Here is a 19,631-nt window from a genome sequence, read left to right as displayed (position 1 = left end):
GCCCTCCCCCGTGGGCCGAGGCTGCCAGGGCCGACGGGACGGGACAGGCGGCGGCCGGAGAGAGGGAGGGCACCCGGGTGGGCCGGGGTAGGGCCCGGCTCTAGCCCTGAGGCCCCGGCCCGCTTCGGCCGTCTCCGAGGGACTGCGTGCCGCAGGTACCGCCAGCGCTTTGCCCGGCTTCCTGGGGCCAAAAAAAAAACCCCAGGAAGGGCTTGAAGGGGTTTTGAAAGGTGCAGAAAAGAGTGGGAGAAGGAGGTAGCGGTGTGAGGGGGGAGCTGGGAGTGTGTGGAAAGGTTTGGGGTGGAAAATGACAGATGCTGCGATCTGTGCTTTTCCCCCAAAAAAATCGGAATGGAGCCCAGCGCTGGGGACGCTGTGCCGTCTGCCCTGGGGGACAGACCCCCCGGGTCTCGCAGCTTTCTGGCTTCCAAAATGCAGGACTTGCCCCCGGTCCCACCGAACCCCTCTTCGGGGGTGGTGGGGTGGGAGGGGATGGGTAACCGGGTGCTCCCAGGGGCTCTCCCGAAGCCCCGGGGGCTCTCGGCGCAGGTCCCAGGGCCAGCACGGTTTTCTGTAGTTAGGTGTGACCAGTGCTTGGTCATACTGCAGAACATAGTACGTAGCTACACGGAGCCTAAACTGATATACGAGCTCCCAGATGTACTCAAATTTGCGAGATTTTCCACCAGTAGGAGTTACTTTCCAGCACTGTGGACTTGCATGGCTCTACAAACTGTTAAACTTGAGCATGGCTCTAAAATAATCTCATCATCCACATCTCTGTGCACATCTGCTCATTTACATTATTATCATGAGGCGCATTATCTCTGTAATGACACGAGATTTGAGCCATGGAGGCTGGCTGGCCCCGTATGTGCGTTTTTCACCGCCTGGGCAGCATATCTGCCCTAATCTGATGCACAACCTTTCTCGTGCACTGACCGCACAGAGCAGCAACTGCAACAAAATCCCAAAGATCTCTTTCTTTTCACCACCTTAAATGGTAGCTCCACCCTAAGCCAGGAGGATGCTTTCCTATCTGGCTGGCTTTCCTCTCCATCCCCTTCTACTCCACAGCAATGTTTCTGGATATTTTTTTTTTTTCTCCTGTGCAGTAACAGAAATCAGGCCAGCCAGGGGAGGAGGAGGCAGAGAGCTATTTCAGGGAGCTGCTGTTATCTGCTCTGTGTTAATCCCCGGCTGGGTGGGGGGAAGGTTCTCCCTAAGTGCTTTACTGAGAGGGCATATATTAAACATTGAAAAGCAAAGAGAGGAAGAAGAGGATTAGAGGGAGAGAGAGGAAGCTGGCTGCTGGTTCTACTTGGGTTATCCATCTGTTCTACTTTTATAGATGCAACAGCGTGAGCAATCTCATTTGGGGGTTTTTTGTGTTTTGGTTTTTTCTCCTCTTTCCCCACCCCTTTCTCTCTCCCTCTCAGACATTGTGCATCGAAGTCCTCTTGCATCGCTGTTCTCCTGCAACCCTGGAAGCCCCTTCACTCCCCTTCCTCCCCGTTTCACCTGCTGTAGCTGATCTGTTGAGATAATGGAGCTCAGGACTGTGGTAGCCACTGTGGAAAGCGGGGAGCAAGACACGGTTCTGAAGGTGCTTCAGGTCTACAACCAGGAGGTGAGTGAGCATCAGACCTCTGTCCGATGTCAGCCGCTGCCGTGTACCAGCCTGGGGGTGGGCTGGCGTGTTGGGGGATTTCTGTGCCATCTGCCTGTCCCCAGTCTGTCTCCTCTGAGCGTGTCTGTCTGCACACTTCAGACTGCTTCATCTCTTACTTGCAGATGGTTTATGGCTTCTTGTTGTGCTTGGAAGCAGCTAAGCAGTCTCTCTTCATCTTGGTTCCTTCATATACTGGAAGTAAAGCATGTAGAAGGGATTTTTTTTTTTTTTATTACTATACAGATCCCAAGTAAAACCTGGCAGGGAAATAAACATCAGTGTGAAGACTGAGTAGGAGGAGCTTTTATGTTAAGGCAAGGTTTGGAGGTGATAAAACTGAGGCATGGGGAGGAGCTGCAGGTGGAATGGTTGTCATGATTTGCAAGTAAAAGATCATTAGAAGTGGATAAGGAGGGGCTGCTGGAATTTGATACAGGTGCCTGGTCTGAAAGCTGACAATAAGAAGTGAGTAATGAATATAGAACATCAGAAAAAGAGTGGTTGGGAAGCAGGAATGGAAGAGTTTCTAGTCTTAAAGTGTCAAAAGATTATCTGTGGAGGTAAATCCCTTTTGAAGTAGACTATGGTTGTCAGGGAAATTCTTTCAGAGGGTTTCCACAGGGTAGGGCTGGCCCTGCAGATCTCCGTGACTCACTCTGCACCATTCTGGAGTAGGTGGGAAGCTAGCAGGGAAAACCTGTGAATACTTTGCACAAGTGTGCAAGAGGGAGAGTGCACAACTCTTTCCAGCAGTTGGTTTTGGAACGGGGGAGATATTAGCTAAGAGGGAGCAGGTACGTATTAAAGACAGTCCACAGGATTAACATCACCCACAGCAGGTGAAATTCTGGAGAAAAGCAAAGTGCAAGCAGAGATTGATGTGTACCCAGCTCGAGGCATCAAACCACAATATTTTGTCAGATTCCTCCAGCTGGATCCTTTGTCAGTGTATCGAGTGTAGGAAACTTGTGAGAATGTCAGTGGTTTTGCTAGCCCATCTAGAAGAAATGGAGCAACCAAAGAGGATTATGAAACTGCAGATAAATTCAGCAACTTCCTTCCATAATTTTTGACTGTAAAAATTGACAGTACTGTCCTTTTTCTGGGATGTTTTAATTAACTATTGCAGACACAGTCAATTTTTGATTGCCAAGACTAAACTACAGCTAAAGCAAAACTACAGGTATGGCAAGAGCATACACGAATGAGATTACAGAAGCCCGCAGAGAGGGTGCAATAGAGAAAGAACAAGCGCATGGCTGTCTGCGGAGCACATCGGTTCCAGGGCTGAACCGCCAGTGCCTCATGACGTGGTGCTGCAGCCTGTGCAGGGACCAGCTCTGGGAGCTACAGCTGGAGAGGGAAGCACTTGGCACAGCCCCACAGGGGTGTTTGGCTGCCCCACCGCCACGTCTGGGCTTTCTCAGATGGCCTGGCGGCTTTGCTCTCTGTCGCGCCTTATTTTGGGCCAGAAAGGCTGTGACATGGTTAATCTGCAAGCTGTATTTCTGCTTTTAAGCAGAGAGGAATTGGCAGCACATAAAAAAGGCAGTGAATGGCAGGGGAGGCTGTGTTTGCAGAGTGAGCGAGTCCGGGATCACCTGTGGTCTCCAGAAGCTCAGTGCAGTCAGTCCCAGGCTTTGCGGGGTGGGAAGTCGGGTAGGGTTAGACAACTGCACAATTTGTGAGGTGATACATGGGCTGAGACGAGCTCAGATGGTCAGACCTGTAGGTGGGATATCTGTGAAGTGCGATTGCTCAAGAGAAGAGTAAGTCCAGAGTATAAGAGGGATTGATTGTGGTAAGACTAATTACTGAGCAGCTCCGTAAGTATAAGCAGCGTAACTCAGCTGACAGTGCTAAGAAAACGATGGGAGGATTATGATACAATTATATCCGCATATCTCTATAGATTTAGCTGCATCTATAAATACATAATTAGTGTTTTATAAATTTTACACGTTTTCATTCTCAAAGCTTGGACCAGCTGCTCTCTCGGTGTAAATGAGGGTTTCATCATTCACTGGAAAGTGCCGCTTTTCAGCAGGGGTCCTGTGGTGCCCAGTTTGTTGGCAGCAGATGTAGCCAGAAAGGAGACTCCATCGAGGAACAGCCAGAATAGTGAGAAATGCAGAAACGTCTCCCATGAACAAAGAGCAGGACTGCTCATTAGGGACAGGAACGTGATGGATCTGTAGAGATCAGGTCTCTGGTGGGTAAAGAATGTGGCCTGAATAACCACCAGGATCTGCTGGCAAGTAACAAGGAGACAGGACTTTCTTTTGGTCAGGAAAGGGAACAAGAAATATCAAGAAATTTGTAGGTGCAGCTTGGTGGTGTCACTGAGCAGAGGAATTACTGGCTATTATGGGATATTTGGATTGTGATGAATACCCACTTTACTGCTGCAGTGTTTAAAAATGAGTCCGTTGTCAGACAGGTCCAGCTTTGGCCTGTGGCATTCAGCCTCCACTGTAGAGCCAGCGGAAGAGGGCAGTGGGCCATATTCATCCTGGAATTTTTTCAAGGAGGAAAGAGAAACGGGGACCTGTGGAACAGTGGGGCCTTCAGTCAAAGGAAAGCACTTTGGACCTGGTGGCCTGGTCCTTCTCCGTGCTTTTCAAACCAGATTTGTTCCCCCTCCCTGTGAAGCACATAGTTGGAGTTGCTGAGGTGAGAACAGTGTTGGAAAGAAAAAGCGGGACTGAAGCAAAAACCAGTGACAGGGAAGTTTTCCTCAGGAGCTTGCACCAGTTCTTACAAACCCCCCAAATACCACGGACCCCCTGAGTGCTGTGGCCCTCCTGGCCATGCTGATGCCCTGCCCCTGTGCTGGTGGGGACTGTTCTTGAGACAATGTGCTTGCTTTTGCAGGATGCTTTTAGACCTGCTGCTTTCCAGCTGAATGGCCCTCCCCTGGCTGGGGGAAACAGTTTTGTGGATTTTTTTTTTAACCTATTACTTATTTTGATTGGTTTTGTTTTGCCCCACAGAAATCTCAGTGCTTCACCTTTGATGATGAGGAACGGGAAGAGAGGAAGGTAGGCAAGCTCTTTGCTTTCTTATCTGCTGCTGCTCTGTACTTGTGTCCAGCAGGGCTTGGTGGTGGCAGCTCCTACGGGAAAAGAAATGAGTGTGTTTTCATTAACTTGATTAGGGAATGGTGTTCTCAGAGCATCTGGCTCCAGTTTTCCCATCAGCAGTTGGTGTTCTATGATACAGGTCAGCATCCCTGCAGCATTAGCAAGCCCTCTGGGTTCCGTGATGGATACAGGCTCAGCCACAGGTGTACAAAAAGCATGATCCTTCATGTTTGTGGCCTGGTCTGCTAGGCAAGGGTCAGGGCAGTGCGCAGGGCTCCAGAGGGTCAGTGCTCTGCTGTGAGCCAGCTGCGGGGTTCAGCACAGGCTGGGAATTAGCAGATGCTTTAAGCTGGTGTAAGATGGTGCTTCATGGGAAGAGATGCTCCTGCCTATCTATTTCTGCTCTTGCAGTCCTTTCAAGCAAGGACAGCCCTTTGCACAGCTGCATATGGTTGGTGGGCCGACTGACCTAAAGAATAACTTTTTTTTTCCTGGGTTATTTTCCAGCTGTATCGGGTTTGTGGTCCCATTCATTGGCTGATTGCACTAATGCCTGTGTTGGCACAGCACGAGGGGACCAGGCAAGCAGGGTGGGGAACGGGACCTCCTTCGCCTGAGCCACAGCTAATGTTAGTGTGAAGTTTTGCCAGGTCCAGCCTGACACATAGGATGGGTTCTCCCAAGATCTGAGCTCTACCTTGCACTGACTTGGTGTTTGAGCTGGGACACGGGGCATGAATTCAGACACAAACTTGGGGTCTGCCACTTTTGGGGTGTATCTTATGAAATATGGATTGAGTGTCACCATCTGGTTTCCGGTGCTCAGTTCTTCTGGAAGTTTAGCCCTGGGCATGTGCTCTGAGATCCCTGCAACCTGAGTCAGTCAGAGGGTTTGGTTTTACTTGTGACTGTATCTTTAACTCCTATGTCTGTCTCCTCCTGTGGAAGGAGAAGAGGAATGACTGTACTTTCTCAGTTCTCAAGGGTGTGATTATGGGGCACGCTTGGTGAGCTAAAGCTTGTTCAGTTCTGCCAGCCTCACATTAGGGACTAAAATTCATTTTTTCTTCATTCCTTCCCTCAGTTCTTTTATTATTATTATGAAATATAACCAATTAGGCAGTGTTAAGCCGGTTACACCAAGTGACAGTGAACCTTGCAATCTGGGACTCCGCTGCTGTGACATGCATGGCAAGATGTGCTCTGGTACAGTGTTATGTTAGAGAGATTTAGCGAGGTCTCACTGAGGTGCAGATGTCTCTGCAGGAATTGCTGGTGTTGCTAGGCATGGTTCAAAGTGGGCTGTGCTCGCTGCGTGAAGCGCTGCCTTTGCTCTCGCACCCCTCGTTGCTCGCTGTCCCGCATGGTGCTGTTACCCCCAGGGGTCGAATCTTCAGCTCTCCTGAATTGGTGTTAGTGGAGCTCTACCAGTCTGCACCTCCTGAGGATCTGGGCTAGTGGGTCTCCAGATGATGATCCAGAGATGCTGCTTATTTGAGTCTCCTGAGATCTCTCCACCTCCTTTCCTAGGGCATCACGTGCTTGTCTCGCCTTGCTTAGCTCCTTCTGCCCTCCCTTGGTGATTTTTCTGGCACATCTCTCAATCTGTTCAGTCTGGTTTTGGAGCACCCAGAACAGATGCCTGTCTAATCTCGAGGCTCTGGGCAGGAGCAGAGAGCTGCTGTTGCATTGGTGGTTGCTCCTTAGTGAAGCCATAAGGGATGTTTTTGCCCTCCCTCCCTTTGCCTGATGCAGCAGTTGAGTGAACTGTGTTAACCTCAACCATCCTAACCACGGGAGGAACTGAGATACGCACCAGTAGCAGTTGCCTGTCCACACTGTCCCTCACCCTGGTCCCCTCAGCCATTCTCTGTTTCTTGCTGGGTGTCCTTGCTCAAACTGGGTCATGATCAGATGCTGGAGCCAGACACTTCCTGAGCGTGTGCCTGAGCTAGAGGTTTTAACGGGCCCATCTCTGGGTGATGTTTGCATCTTCCAGGGCAGAGTGTTACCAGGAGGGGGGAGCATTGTGAAACGTCAGTGTGCAAGTCCTCCTTTGTTTCCAATCACACAGAAAATGGCCCAGCTGCTGATCAAGTTCCTGGAAAGAGAGCTGCAGCCATCCTGCCAGGTCACGTGTTTGGAAAGCATCCGCATCCTGTCACGGGACAAACACTGCCTTGAGCCCTTCACCACCAAGGAGAGCCTGAAGACCCTCTCCAGGCATGCTGGCATTGATTACTCGGAGGAGCTCATCCGGGAGGTCCCAGACTTGGATGTAATCCTGGAATCCCTCAAATGTCTCTGCAACATTGTCTTCAGCAGCCCTAGGGCCCAGGAGCTGACAGCCGAGGCCCGGCTGGTGGTGGGCCTGGCCAAGCGCATCAAGCTGTACAACGAGAGGAGCCTTCCTCATGAGGTCAAGTTCTTCGACCTGCGTCTGCTGTTCCTGCTGACAGCGCTGAGGGTGGATGTGCGGCAGCAGCTGGCCCAGGAGCTCCGGGGTGTCAGCCTGATGACAGACACCCTGGAGCTGACCCTTGGTGTCAAGTGGATGGACCCCTACGAAGTTGCTGCTGAGGAGGGACTTCTGCCACCTTTGCCTCGGCAGGAGACAGAGCGAGCCATGGAGATCCTGAAAGTGCTCTTCAATATCACCTTTGACTCCAGCAAGAGGGAGGTGGATGAGGTGAGTGTCCTGCCCCACTGCCTTTACATGTCTCCAGGCTGCACTTTGACTACAGGTTTTCTCCTCTGTGTGCGTTTCCTCATGTTACATATGGCCCTCATGCAGCCCCCAGGTACGTGTAAGGACCTTCCTTCCTAGAGCACTGCCTCTATCCAGTGCCTCACTAACCCTTAAGACTTTTAGAGCCTTATAATGTAAGAGTTGGGTATTTTTCCTTCTTAATGACCTGATTTGTTGCACAAGTGGAAGAGCAGAGCCCCCAGATAACCTGCTTCTGAGTGTGGCCTGGTGCTTTCACCTTCTGGACGAGGTCAGAGGGAGGTGTGATGGAGAACACCTCTAGCTAACCCACAGGCCAGTTCTGGGGCCTCTTCCAGCCCTTGACTCAGTGTAGTCAAGGAGGGGAAGGGCACAGGGCAGCATGTTAAAAAGGAGAGTTGGGGGGCTGCTTCCACTGAAACTGTCAGTCGTCAGGCTGCTGGCGGGACAGGGCTAGGGACTGCAGGGGCAGCGGGCTCTGCGATGTGGAGGATCCCCTTTCCTGATCGAGGTTTCCATTTTCTGTTTCGGGGCCAGGAAGATGCTGCTTTATACCGGCACTTGGGTGCCCTCCTGCGCCACTGCCTCATGATCTCTGCAGATGGAGAGGACCGGACAGAGGAGTTCCACAGGTCTCTGTTAGATAACTGGGTCACCATCTTAGCTAGAAACAGCTCTTCCCAAGACAGATCCTGCCTGACCTTGGCAGTAACATTCTCTGCTTTTTTGGAGGTTGCCAAAGTCACTGCTGACAAGCAGGTGCCTTTGGTTTGGCCCACAGGTTTCTGGTGTTGCTGGAACCCAGAGGCAGCCCTGCCCTCCCCACAAGTGCTGCAGCAGGAAGGGTTTTCCCCCAGCCTGCCTTACCCTGAGGGCTGTATTAGATATCCTGGTCAGGCCTTGTCAGCTGTGCTGACACACCCCCCGGGCAGCCTGCCAGAGCAGATGTTTGGTACTTTAATTAAGTGGGGTGGCCTTAATTAACTGTCTGTCTCTTGAGCCACACTGAGAAATTGCCTGTGTCATGTGGCTGAGCGTTATTGGCCCCCCAGGAATGTCAGCTCCGAGCAGGGGACACCATCTTGTCCCCAGGATGACAGTGCTGGGAGGAATCCTGAGTGATCATTGCTCAGAGTGCCAGGGTGAGGAGTGGGGTGGCCTGAGGCCCTGGAGAAAGACCTGACCACCCAGGCTGGTCCTGCCTGGCCTTGGCATCATGATCCATGGCTTCTCAGTTGTCACTGAAATCTGTGTGGACTGCTAGAAAATGGTTCAACTCTCCAAAAAGCAGTTTAGTTTAATTGCTTTTAGTGGTGTGTGAGGATCTTGGGATGCAGCCCAAAGACAGCATGGATCTCAGGGTCCTCACACTCTGGGAAGTTAGTAACGAGCCTTCATTTCTGGATTGGTGGAGAACTTCTGTGAACAAAGATCTGTCACTGAGTGTTCACTTCTCTTTTTTTACGTGTTTAGTCATACAGTTAACCTTTTGGGCAACCTGCCCCTGAAGTGTCTGGATGTCCTCCTGACCCCGAAAGTCCGGCCAGGCTCTCTTGAGTACATGGGTGTCAACATGGACGCGGTCAGCATCCTGCTGGATTTCCTGGAGCGACGCCTCGACAGGGTGAGTTGTGAGGCTGCTGTGCAAGTTCTCACTGCCTGTTTCCATGAGCTCCCTGCAGGCCCTTTCTTCAGCCTGCACACAGCCTGGGAGACCCCAGTGCCAACACCCCAGGAGCACCGCAAGGTGTGGTTAGTTTGGAGATGGCCCTTTATAGAAGGGGCAGTTTTTAGCAGAGGCAAAACTTGTGCTTGGTAGGACTAAAACAACATCTGTCAACTGGGGCGGTGACTGTGACGTTGTTTTGGGGATGGTGGGTGGTAGTAGGTGATTAGCTGGGTGACTGAAACCTTGGTGCGCTGGAGTGATCTGATGGGCAGCTTCTGGAAGCCTGAACGTGCATTGTTGTCAAGCTGGCTGTGGTTTTCCATCTTGAATTATTCCAAAGGGCCTCCAAAATTTACCGCTGTGCTTTTCTATCTGGTTGCCCTACAGAAGTATTTCTAGTGCTGCCATGCCACAGAGCAGGGCTTGGAAAACCATGTGGTTTGAGGAGTGAAGCAGCAGTGAAATTCCCGTAGTGGATGCTGGAAAGCTCCAGGGTCCCTCTGTTCCCCTAGTCTGTACTTTTGTGCTCTGCCACAGGCCGGCCGAGCTGAGCTCGGTGTGACTAATAGGGTGTTCGTCCTGTGGGCACTTCTGCAGGGACACAAGCTGAAGGAGAGTTTGACCCCCGTGCTGAACCTGCTGACAGAGAGCGCCCGCGTCCACCGCCAGACGAGGAAGTTCCTGAAGGCAAAGGTACACTGTAGTCCAGCCAAAAGTTGAATGGTGCTGCACTGAGAGGAGAACAGCAAACCATCCTCCAGACAGGCCTCCTCTATCTCTCTACTAGGTTCTGATACTCAGGTGGTGGAGGCCTTTGGTGCCCAGTGTTTTTCCCACATCTCCCATGCTCTGTCTATTTGTTGGTTGTGGCTGATTTGTAAAACGTACGTGGGTTTTCCCCTGTCTGACCTGCCATTGCTGTTCCAGCTCTGCTGATCACCCCTCACTGTGGCCTTGCAGGTGCTGCCACCGCTCCGGGATGTGAGAAACCGGCCGGAGGTGGGGAACTCGCTGCGGAACAAGCTGGTGCGTTTGATGACCCACATCGACACCGACGTGAAGCACTGCGCGGCAGAGTTCCTCTTTGTGCTCTGCAAGGAGAGCGGTGAGTTGCAGGGGCTTGCTGGGGGCTTCAGTGATGGAGTCCTGGAGCTGGGCCTTTGGGCAAGCCGGAGCATGGGACAGGTCACCCGCTGCAGCCAGATTTATGCCTTCCCTGTGCCTGATGCACTGAGCAGGGAAAAGAGGGGATATCCTGGTGCCTGTGGGAAGGAGCCACTGTGTCTCATGGCAGTGAGCGAGAGGCTCTGCGGGAGGACACCCCCCCCACCCTGCGGACACCCCAGCCTGCATTCAGACCCCCACCCCGGGGTGTCGTCCCTGTCTGTAGCATGGGAGCCTCACTCCCTGTGCAACCTCAGCGAAGCGCTGGCCTTGCTGCGTCCCCGTGGCCTCACGTGGATCTTGCTGTTGGGGCTGGCAGGGAGGCACGGGGGGGAGGCACAGGAGGGAGGCATAGGGTGGTCTCTCTGCCTGTCTCCCGGCAGTGTCACGGTTTGTTAAGTACACGGGCTACGGGAACGCGGCTGGGCTCCTGGCGGCACGAGGCCTCATGGCTGGCGGTCGGGAAGAGGGGGAGTACTCGGAAGATGAAGACACGGACACTGAGGAGTACAAAGAGGCAAAGCCCAAGTAAAGAAGTCTGCACCCCCTCTGCAGCACCCCTCTTCCTGCACCACGCTCCCACTCCTGCTCCATCCCTTTCTTCATCTCCCTCCCTGCCACCTCCCTTGTCCTGCTCTTTCACATGCACATTTCCTTGGCATTATTCAACAGTTTCACCCTCACCTCTGATGTCCTGCTCCTCCCTTTCCATTCCTTGGGTGAAATAACTCCGTGGCCGAGCTGCTCGTGGTGTGGGTGGTCACTGGTACATATATTGGGTGCCTGCGGCTGGGCGCAGGCTCTGGAGCAAAGTGAGTTCCTTCAGGCAGAGCCAGACCTGCTCTGGCAAGCGTGTGGCTGCAGCTCTGATCTGTGTCCTTCCCCTTTGTCTGGCACCCACACGCCTCGGAGCGGCAGCCGGCCTTTACTGCATGCTGGAGTGAGGGTGGGTTGGAAGTGCAGGTTACTTCTCTCCATCCCCAGAGCCCTGTGCTGCTGGAGCAAGCTGACTTTTTGTTCGTTTGTTCTTTAATTTTCCTGCTCGTGGGTGGTGGTAGCTGGAGGGTGAGGGTGTGCAGGGAGAGCTCCAGGACTGCTCAGCTGCGGGTCCTGTACTTCGTAGCATCCTGTTCAAAGTGCTCTGCAGGTTGGGGGTTTGGGTTTTTTCTGTGTTAACTTTTTGCCCCCTGACTTAAGGAGAGGGGAGAAGTGTCTGGCCTTGGGAAGCTGGTTTAAAACTGCACGGTGGAGTTAGCAGGATGGGGATGTTGCTCATGCCAAGAAATGGGAGGCATTTATAAGGGGGGAAAACAGTGTGTGGGACATAGAGAAACAGGTTGGAAGTGCCACATTGCCCTGCAGCAGCTCTTGGGGCTAACAAGATGAGCAGCCTTGCTGCTGTGTTCCTCTGCTCGGGAGAGGCAAAGAAGGTTTTTAAACAGCCCTTTAGTCACTCTGCTGCTTTACCTCCCTCCTCTCCCCTGGCTCCGCTGTTGCAGCATCAACCCTGTGACGGGGCGTGTTGAAGAGAAACTGCCCAACCCTATGGAAGGGATGACTGAAGAGCAGAAGGAGTATGAAGCCATGAAGTTAGTCAACATGTTTGACAAATTGTCCAGGTACTAGAAAATCATGTGCATTCACGTCTGCATGAGTGCCCGTGTGTGGTGTTTATCACAGACCTTTCTCCTGAGTCCAGCCCCTGCTGAGGGCAGTGCTGAGGGCAGTGCTGAGGGCAGTGCTGAGGGCAGTGCTTTCACGTGTGTGTTTCCGTGGTGTGTTGGAGGGGGTGGAACACTGGTGGCAGCGCTGCCTCTCCTCTGGCAACCCCAGACCACACAGAACAGGCCCCAAAACTGAGCCTGTTCCAGGGAACGCGAGAGGGGCAGCAGTTGTGGGTGGTGCTTCCAGCATCACCTCCCTATGCTGGGGTTTTTATGGCTAAAGCTGTCCCTGCTTCCAGAGGGGGTTCTCAGCGGTGGTTCTGCTGCCCCTGGGCTCTGCTGCAGCACTCGTCTGTTCCCATGCTGCTGGCTGCAGGCCTGTGTTTGCTCCCTGGTTGCAGAGAGCAGGTGATCCAGCCCATGGGCATCACACCGAGCGGCAGCCTGGCCCCGCTGCAGAACGCCATCCGCGATGTGGCTGATGAGAGGTCATCGTCCGACTCAGACCTGGGGCTGGACTGATCCAGGCCTCTGGCCCCACGGAGCTCCCACTGTAACTGGTGCTGCACCCAGAGGCTGTACTGGGCTGGGACTCCCTGGGGGACCCGGATCCAGCCTGGACCCCTGCAGTCCACACTGAGAAACCTCCTGCCTCCTTCCCCGCTCCACAACCACCACTCCTCCCAGAGCGTCCTCATGCCTGGCTCCACCTTGGCCTTTCCTGTCAGCAGCCTTGAGGATTTCCTACTCCAAATTGCTTCCAGGACTTTCCAGTAGGATTTTTTTTTTTTAAATATATGATGTTTGGGAAGAAGGGTGGCAGGGGTGGATCTTCCTGTCTCACCATCAGGGCTCAGCAATACACAGAGCATCTCATGTATATGCGGGCGTGTGGCTGCAAGTGGGGGAGCGGCTCCCTGGGGTGCAGGTGAGATGGAGGGGGCATGTGGGGTCGGGGGGAGCCGCTGTGGTCTGTGGGGTGTCCCAGCGTTGCGCGCCCCGCGTCCTCAGCAGGTGGCTGTAGATGCGTGCGCTGCGCAGGGCTGGGGGTGGGACAGCGACCGTGCAAAAACCAGCGCCTGGACATGGGAGTGTGTATATGAGCGCAGGGGGAGCTGTGGCATGCGCCGCAGGGAGGCCAGGGGTGCCTTTGCGTGAAGCTCTGGCCACAGGAGGGACACGGGGGTGACTGTTGGCAACGCCCTGATACTCGGTCTCCAGCCCTGCGCGACCATCCTGTTACCATGGAGTTTAGTTTTTTGGCATCAGCCTTTCCCCATCTTCTCTTCCCGAACAAAAGGCCAAAATCTGCTTTGTCTGCTGCCACCTTGTCTGCCTTGGCTTCCCCACAGGCCCGCTCTGTCTGCGCCCGGGGGCTGGTGTTGATCCTGTTCTTCACTGTGGCTTAGATCTGTCTGTCTTGTTTTTTTTTTTTTTTTTTTTTTTTTTTTTTCTTTTTAATGAAAATTGTTTTAAAGAAAATCTTTCACTTTGTCTCATGTACCAGAGTTCCAAAACGAGTAGGAATGCAAAAGTGATGCTAGAATAAAGAAAACCTGACAAATGGGTGCGTGGCAATGATTGATCAAACACGATGGGTCTGGTCTTCGGCTTTTTCTGACTGCATGTGGTTCTGTGCCAATCACACAACTTTACAGTTTTATTTGGAAGGTAAAATTATAACATTAAACTGGGGCTAAGCTAGAACATTTCTTTGGGGAAGCAGCTCGGGTGCCCAGCACCCTTCTGCAGCATTGGCAGGAGCCGTGCCGGGCTGCTGTGGAGTCCCTGCAGCTGCTTGGATTTTGGGGCCAAACGCTTCTGATCCTGCAAACAACCAGTGGGCAGCTTTGTCCTGGGAAGAGCTTTGACCTGGGAAAAGCTTTTTAGGCACAGAACTCCAGAACAGTGTCCCAGTGTTGTGTTCTTAAGACACAGCTGCATGCTCAAATGCTTTTATTCCCTTTGCTTGGGTTTTTTGTGGTTTAGCATTAACTGGAACAGAACAGTGGTGTAAAATTCTTTGCATCTTGTGCTTGTTTAGAGCCAGTTCTGATCCAGGGTGGCCGCTGGAGCAGTTCCCATGATCAATAGATGGGTCAGCCAGGGCCACCCAGGTGTGGCTGCAGTCCCCATGGCCAGATTTCGGCACTGGAGCAATGAAATTTGTGTTCTGTTGTGATGAAAATTGTGTCCTGTTGCTGGAAGGAGAGGCACCTGTGATATGCAGAGCAGGTCTCGGGCAAGCACAGGATGACACTGCTTCTCCCTGGGACAGCATCTACGAGGAGGAAAGGCACTTGTGTAGAGTTAAAAGAAGAAAAAAAAGTAGTAAAAAAGCAGGTGAAAGAGTGGGGGTGGGGTGGGCAGAATGTGTTCAAACACTGGGGAAAGTGTGAAGTTTGCAGAAAAACCCCTCAGGTGAAATCAGCAAAAGAATTAGAACTCTTTATTCTTAAATAATTAACACTACATTGATTCAAAACTCTTCCAGCATCTTGAGCAGGAGGAGTGGTGGCCCCCCCATGGCACCATCTGTCCCCTGAGCAGAGATTCCATCTGAACAATAAACACCAAGCTGGAAGGTCGTCACTGGGAGAAGATCTGAGGAGGAGCTGCGAGAGGAGCCAGCAGATGCTGTGCCTGGCGTGGGGGGCTGGAAGCCCTGCTCCGCTGTCCGGTTAGGCCTGACCTTGCGGGGAGGCCCAGAGGACAAAGCTGCTGGAGCACAGCTCGTCTAAGGCGCTGGCATGAGCCCCTGAGCCCCCAGCCATGAAGCTCTGGTGGCAGGAGCGCAGGCAGCCAGCTCTCCTAGTTGTCTTTTGCATCCAGCTGCAAAGAGAAAGACCAGGTGGTGTTTGTGAGGGTGTTTTGGACCTTCCAGCCCCCCTCGGCTTGGCCAGCACCACGCTCTGCATGCTCTCCCCGTCAGCACATCAGGGCAGCGTGAGCGTTAAACCAAGGGCTGATCTCATGCGAGTGCAAAAGGGCCTGTGGTGAAAAATTAAAAGCCTGACCAAGGGACTAATGATTCCTATTCATTCTTACCCCATAATCTGATGAAAATAGGAACAACCTGAATGTTAAAATTGGAATCTTAAAGCCAGATTTTCTCTTGGGTCAAAGCCATTGTGTAGGGGTAGCGTATCTGTTAAAAATACAACTGTGGCCTTACCACAGCCCTGCTGTGGCCAGTGGGAGGGGGCCCAGCCCACAAGTTAAACTTCTGCTTCAACTCAGAAAAAAAATATTCAAAAAGCGTTTGATGCCAAATATGGAAAATCTTCCCAACGGGTCCAAAGTAATGGCATAATTGACATTAGCACTAAACTCGAAGTAACTAAGAACTTGCTTTCCTACAGTTTCTCCCTTCTGAAGATCTCAGGTTACAGATGCAAGAAAGGCCCAGGGAAATAGGTGATCAGCAGGGGAAGAAAAGGCAAGTCTAGTTAATAATTAGGGCAAGAACCCTCACTCCTGCCAACTGTTCATCACACATCTGGCCACTGTGGTGCAGTTAGAGCCTCCCTTCTGTCACCACTATCCTTTATTTCTCCCAGTGACCAGAAATGAAACCAAAGTGATTAAGTGAAGTCCAGAAAGAGGAAAGCTCAGCTCCTTGGTTCATTTCAGCAATTACTGACATTAATGGGTTGTTAACAACATCCTGGGCTCAGCAGCGGAGCAGCTCCGGGGTTTTTGGGTTTTGGTCTCCTCATGCTCTGGGGGCCATGCTGCTTAAAGAGAACCCCCACATCTTGCATGGCTGAAGGGAAGCCCTGGCTCTTACAGGGCTGTACTGGGTTAATCTGATACAGGTCACCGCGGGGGGGAGTGGGGTGGTGGTGGTTATGTTTGGTCCAGGAAACTCCATCTACAGGGCTTTTTCAGCGTGTTTGGGAGCAAATCCAAAAGCCAGATAGAATCAGCAGAAAGCTTTACAGTAACTAAGTGGGTCACTACTTGAAGAAGCCCATAACTGCTCTCATTCAACCCAAAGCCAGGCCTCTTCCATGTTCACCACAGGCTGGCAGATCCACGTCCTCCCCTTTGGCACCACGGAAACATTCAGCCTCTGCTCGGTAGCACCTCCTCTGGGGAATAGCTCTCAGGGGCTGTTTGGTTTGGCTTTGCTTTTTTTTTTTTTTTTTAACCTTTTGGTACTTTTCTACAGTCCTTTTCTCTGAACACAGCCTGCAAGCATGGCCATGTCTGTGGTGTGAGTCCACACAGCCCTGCTCCCTGCAGCGAGCCCAGGCATGGGGGCTTGGAGCCCTGCTCCCACCTTCGCCTCTTCCCTCTGGATCAGCGCTCGCATCTCCCCGGTCCAGCCCAGGAGCTCCACCAGCCTCTCGACCCCACGGACCACGTCCCCCAGCTGAGCTACATCGTTGTGGCGCTGCCGCCAGGCGAAGGGTCCAACAAGGTCTCGGTTGATCAGGACTCGGGGCACAGGGCTGCGGACGGCTCCTGCCAGGCTGGCAAAGGGCTCAACCTAAGGGACAGGGAGAGACAGTCACCGGCCACGGGGCCCTGCAGGTGGGAACCCGCTGCACACCGGGGTCCTAACTGCTGTGTGAGGCTGAGCTGCCCCAGCTCTGAGCAGTTTACAGCTCTCACTAGTCACTCCTGCTCGCCATGTGCCCCCCAGGGTTGCAGAGGGTCTCTTGAAGCACATGCACCTTATTTCTTACCCTGCTGCCTCCAATTTTACCAATAACCCAGTTTCTTGCCTTCTCTGCTAACCCCTCTTTCTCCCCAGAGCCCTCTCAGGCCCTGTTCTCTGTGTGTCTCTCATGAGTGGGGGTTTCCCTCAGTCCCAGACCTCCAGGGATGTTCCAATGACGAAAAGTAGGTCTGCCGTGGGGAAGTCCGTCACGTGCAGGAAGAAGCGCTGTGGGAGCTCCTCACCGAAGAACACAATGTCGGGTTTGATGACCCCAGTGCAGACAGGACAGCAAGGGACCCTCCCTGCCATGACGTCCCCCTGAAGCAAGAGCACCCAGTACCACTCGTTACGGGGCATCACAAACCGACACAAGCAGCCTCAGAACTGCGAGGTGTCCTCGCAGCAACATCCAGCCCCAATCCAGTCCCCTTCGATCAACCCTCTTGGCCCTGAGGGCGATGTAACAGGCCTGCAACAAGTTCTGCTCCGCGCATCGACGCCCCGCTGCGGCCGCTCACCCTCAAGTCCTCTCCTGGGAACTTCCTCCGACAGACCGTGCACGTGGCGGTGGCGAAGGTGCCATGGGCTTCCACCAGTTTATCGGGCGGGATCCCAGCAGCTGGGGCACAGCGCATGGGACGGGACCAGCTCAATGCAAGGGCACTGAACCAGAAACCCCACATTTGCTGGGCGCTTCCCCGCTCCCACCTCCTACTCTGCTTCTTGCTCTCATCTCCTCCTGGTGCTCAGCTGCTGGGAGATGAGGAAAACTCACCTCTCTCCAGCCCATCGATGTTCTGGGTGTAGAGGCGTAGGAGGAGCCCTTTGTCATGCAGGAGTCTCAGGAAATAGTGCGCGTAGTTGGGCCTGTAGTTGCCAGGGTAGAGCTCCTTGGCCAGAGTGAAAAACGGCTTCGGGTTGACGCAGAAATACATCAGCTCAAAGATGGCTTCTGGGTAAGGAATGTCGTACTGCTCCAGGTTGCTGTAAAGGCCACTCCCTGGGGACCTGCAAAGAGGGGAGTGGGGCTGGCAGCCAGAACACAGAAAGAGGCACCACCCCACACAGCACCAGGTCAAGGCAGGTCCCTGGGCTCTCCCTGGCTGCTTTGTGCTGTCTGGGAGAGCAGACAAACCCCCCCCCAGCACCGGAGAACCTGCCTCTGGGGTCTGCTCTGCTGCTGCCCTGGCTGCGGGGTCTGCCCACATATGGAGGAAGGGGAGGACCACACTCTCTTCCAGCTGTGAGTGTCTCAAGCCCCTGCCATGGCCACCTGGGCTCTTCTCTGGTAGCCAAAGTGGTGCAGCGAGTGTAGCCACAGCATCAAGCAACAGGTGTGAGAACACAGGCCAAGGACTGGCCCCAAGTCCGACTGGTGAGGCCAGGCTGCCTTTGGCTGGCGAAGGAGGATCCACAGGCACGGAAACTCAGGCGCGGATTAACAAAACAAGGGTCGAGAGGAGTAGCGGGCACTGGTGTCACCTATGGTGGAGATCTCAGCCCTCCCAGCACCGAAAAAGGACAAAGAAGCGAAGGAGGTGTCACCTGAAATCTGGGATGCCACTGGGGGTGCTGATCCCAGCGCCGGCCATCACCACCACTCGGCGACATTCCTGCTTCCGCAGCAGCTGTGCCACATCCTGCAGAGTGAGCTGCTGCTCCCCGCCGCCAGCTCCCCACCGGCCCATTCCCAGCACAGCGCCGGCAGCAGCAGACAGGGAGAAGGGCCTGGTCCCTTGGATCCTGCTCAGAACAGAGAGACAGCATGACAGGCAGCGTACTGACAGCAGCCGGGGCTGAAAGATGCTCAAGGAGAGAAAACCACCCCAAGAACTTCACTCTTCAAGTGGCCAGACTGTGTGCTAGTATTTAACAAGGAGAAAGCTTAAGTGTTAGTCTAATCCATGCCCCAGTAGATGCTTTTCATTGTGCTTTCTTATGCAGATCTAAAAATGCCTAATCACTGGTACTGCTCTGAGTTTTTCTGGACAGGGGGTGAACGTAGGGCTGTGGGAAGAGCAGCTCTGGGACTCATCTGTCGATTTACAGAATCACAATTATCCAGGTTGGAAAAGACCTTGAACATCCTCCAGTCCAACCATTAACCTCACCCTGACCATTCACTTCACCCTGACCATTCCCAACTCCACCAGATCCCTCAGCGCTGGGTCAACCCGACTCTTCAACCCCTCCAGGGATGAGGACTTTCCCCCTGCCCTGGGCAGCCCATTCCAACGCCCAACAGCCCCTTCTGGAAAGAAATACCTCCTCAGAGCCAGTCTAATATTGGGGGATTTACACTGCTCTCGGGATACAGAGGACTCTTTTTCTATGTCCCAGATTTCAAAAAGTTTCTAAGAGGGTGATGCTGCCCAGGTTAGCATGGATAGTTTCATCTCTCATTTCCCCAAAGATTCTGCCCTGCCAGAGCTCCATGGGGAAATAAATGTCAAAGGCCTAAAGGAATCAGGGGTCAGCTGGGTGTGCAGACAGGGCTGAGCAGGGTCACGGTCAACTTGAGGAACAGCTGCTCCCCAGACAATCCGAGAGAGCTGCTGGACCCAACCCCCAAACAGCAATTGCTGAGCCTAAGCATCGGCTGCGGCCTCAGGGCGATCGACACGAGGACGTGGCTCTGCCGCGGCAGCCCGGGTTCCCGGGGAGCTCAAGTCACGACCTGGCAAACACTAATATTGCTCCGGTAAAAATCCCTTCGAGCTCCCCGGCCAGCTCTGGCCTGCAGAGATGGCGATCCAGCTGCCCGTTTAGAGGGGAGAGGTGCCGTCCACCGCGGGCAGAGGCCCGGTGGGCTGCGGGGTGCAAAGCCAGACAGCCCTACCTCCGCGCTCCGGTGCCCGCCGCCCCCTCGCCGTCCACGAGGCCAAGGGAGAGCCGGGCCGGGCCCCTCGGGCCGCCGCCGTCCCTGGGGCCGCGCTCCCACAGGCTCCTCCATGCTGCGAGGAAGCAGAGAGCGGGTTAGGG

The 19,631-nt window shown here is 53.6% G+C and overlaps 2 protein-coding genes across 6 annotated transcripts; one reads left to right on the top strand and one right to left on the bottom strand.

Annotated features, from left to right (window-relative positions):
• The first annotated feature begins 16 nt into the window (after window positions 1-16).
• RIC8A (RIC8 guanine nucleotide exchange factor A) lies at window positions 17-13,570 on the top strand. 4 transcript variants are annotated; one of them, XM_026850652.1, is made up of 11 exons: window positions 17-155; window positions 1,440-1,630; window positions 4,666-4,713; window positions 6,830-7,444; window positions 8,021-8,115; window positions 8,957-9,107; window positions 9,750-9,845; window positions 10,113-10,257; window positions 10,700-10,844; window positions 11,801-11,935; window positions 12,382-13,570. In XM_026850652.1, exons 2-11 carry the CDS (start codon window positions 1,547-1,549, stop codon window positions 12,500-12,502), a joined length of 1,635 nt encoding a protein of 544 aa, XP_026706453.1. In that variant the 5' UTR covers window positions 17-155; window positions 1,440-1,546; the 3' UTR covers window positions 12,503-13,570. The 4 variants fall into 4 exon arrangements, with proteins under 4 accessions (XP_026706453.1, XP_026706454.1, XP_026706455.1 ...); XM_026850653.1 differs by lacking the exon at window positions 17-155 and adding an exon at window positions 1,170-1,361; XM_026850655.1 differs by lacking the exon at window positions 17-155 and adding an exon at window positions 5,840-5,961 and having other exon boundaries at window positions 1,574-1,630.
• Window positions 4,728-19,625, bottom strand: SIRT3 (sirtuin 3). 2 transcript variants are annotated; one of them, XM_026850658.1, is made up of 7 exons: window positions 19,489-19,625; window positions 18,195-18,392; window positions 17,425-17,657; window positions 17,168-17,268; window positions 16,806-16,967; window positions 16,210-16,475; window positions 4,728-5,792 (listed from the first exon to the last, which is right to left on the bottom strand). In XM_026850658.1, exons 2-7 carry the CDS (start codon window positions 18,335-18,337, stop codon window positions 5,768-5,770), a joined length of 930 nt encoding a protein of 309 aa, XP_026706459.1. In that variant the 5' UTR covers window positions 18,338-18,392; window positions 19,489-19,625; the 3' UTR covers window positions 4,728-5,767. The 2 variants fall into 2 exon arrangements, with proteins under 2 accessions (XP_026706459.1, XP_026706458.1); XM_026850657.1 differs by lacking the exon at window positions 4,728-5,792 and adding an exon at window positions 14,403-14,812 and having other exon boundaries at window positions 16,266-16,475; window positions 19,489-19,596.
• Window positions 19,626-19,631: the final 6 nt, after the last annotated feature.

Source organism: Athene cunicularia (assembly GCF_003259725.1).
Source record: "Athene cunicularia isolate RWA chromosome 5 unlocalized genomic scaffold, athCun1 chr5_part2, whole genome shotgun sequence".
NCBI lineage: Eukaryota > Metazoa > Chordata > Aves > Strigiformes > Strigidae > Athene > Athene cunicularia.
The sequence above is the reverse complement of the archived record's forward strand: the minus strand, read 5'-3'. Positions and strand labels throughout refer to the sequence as shown.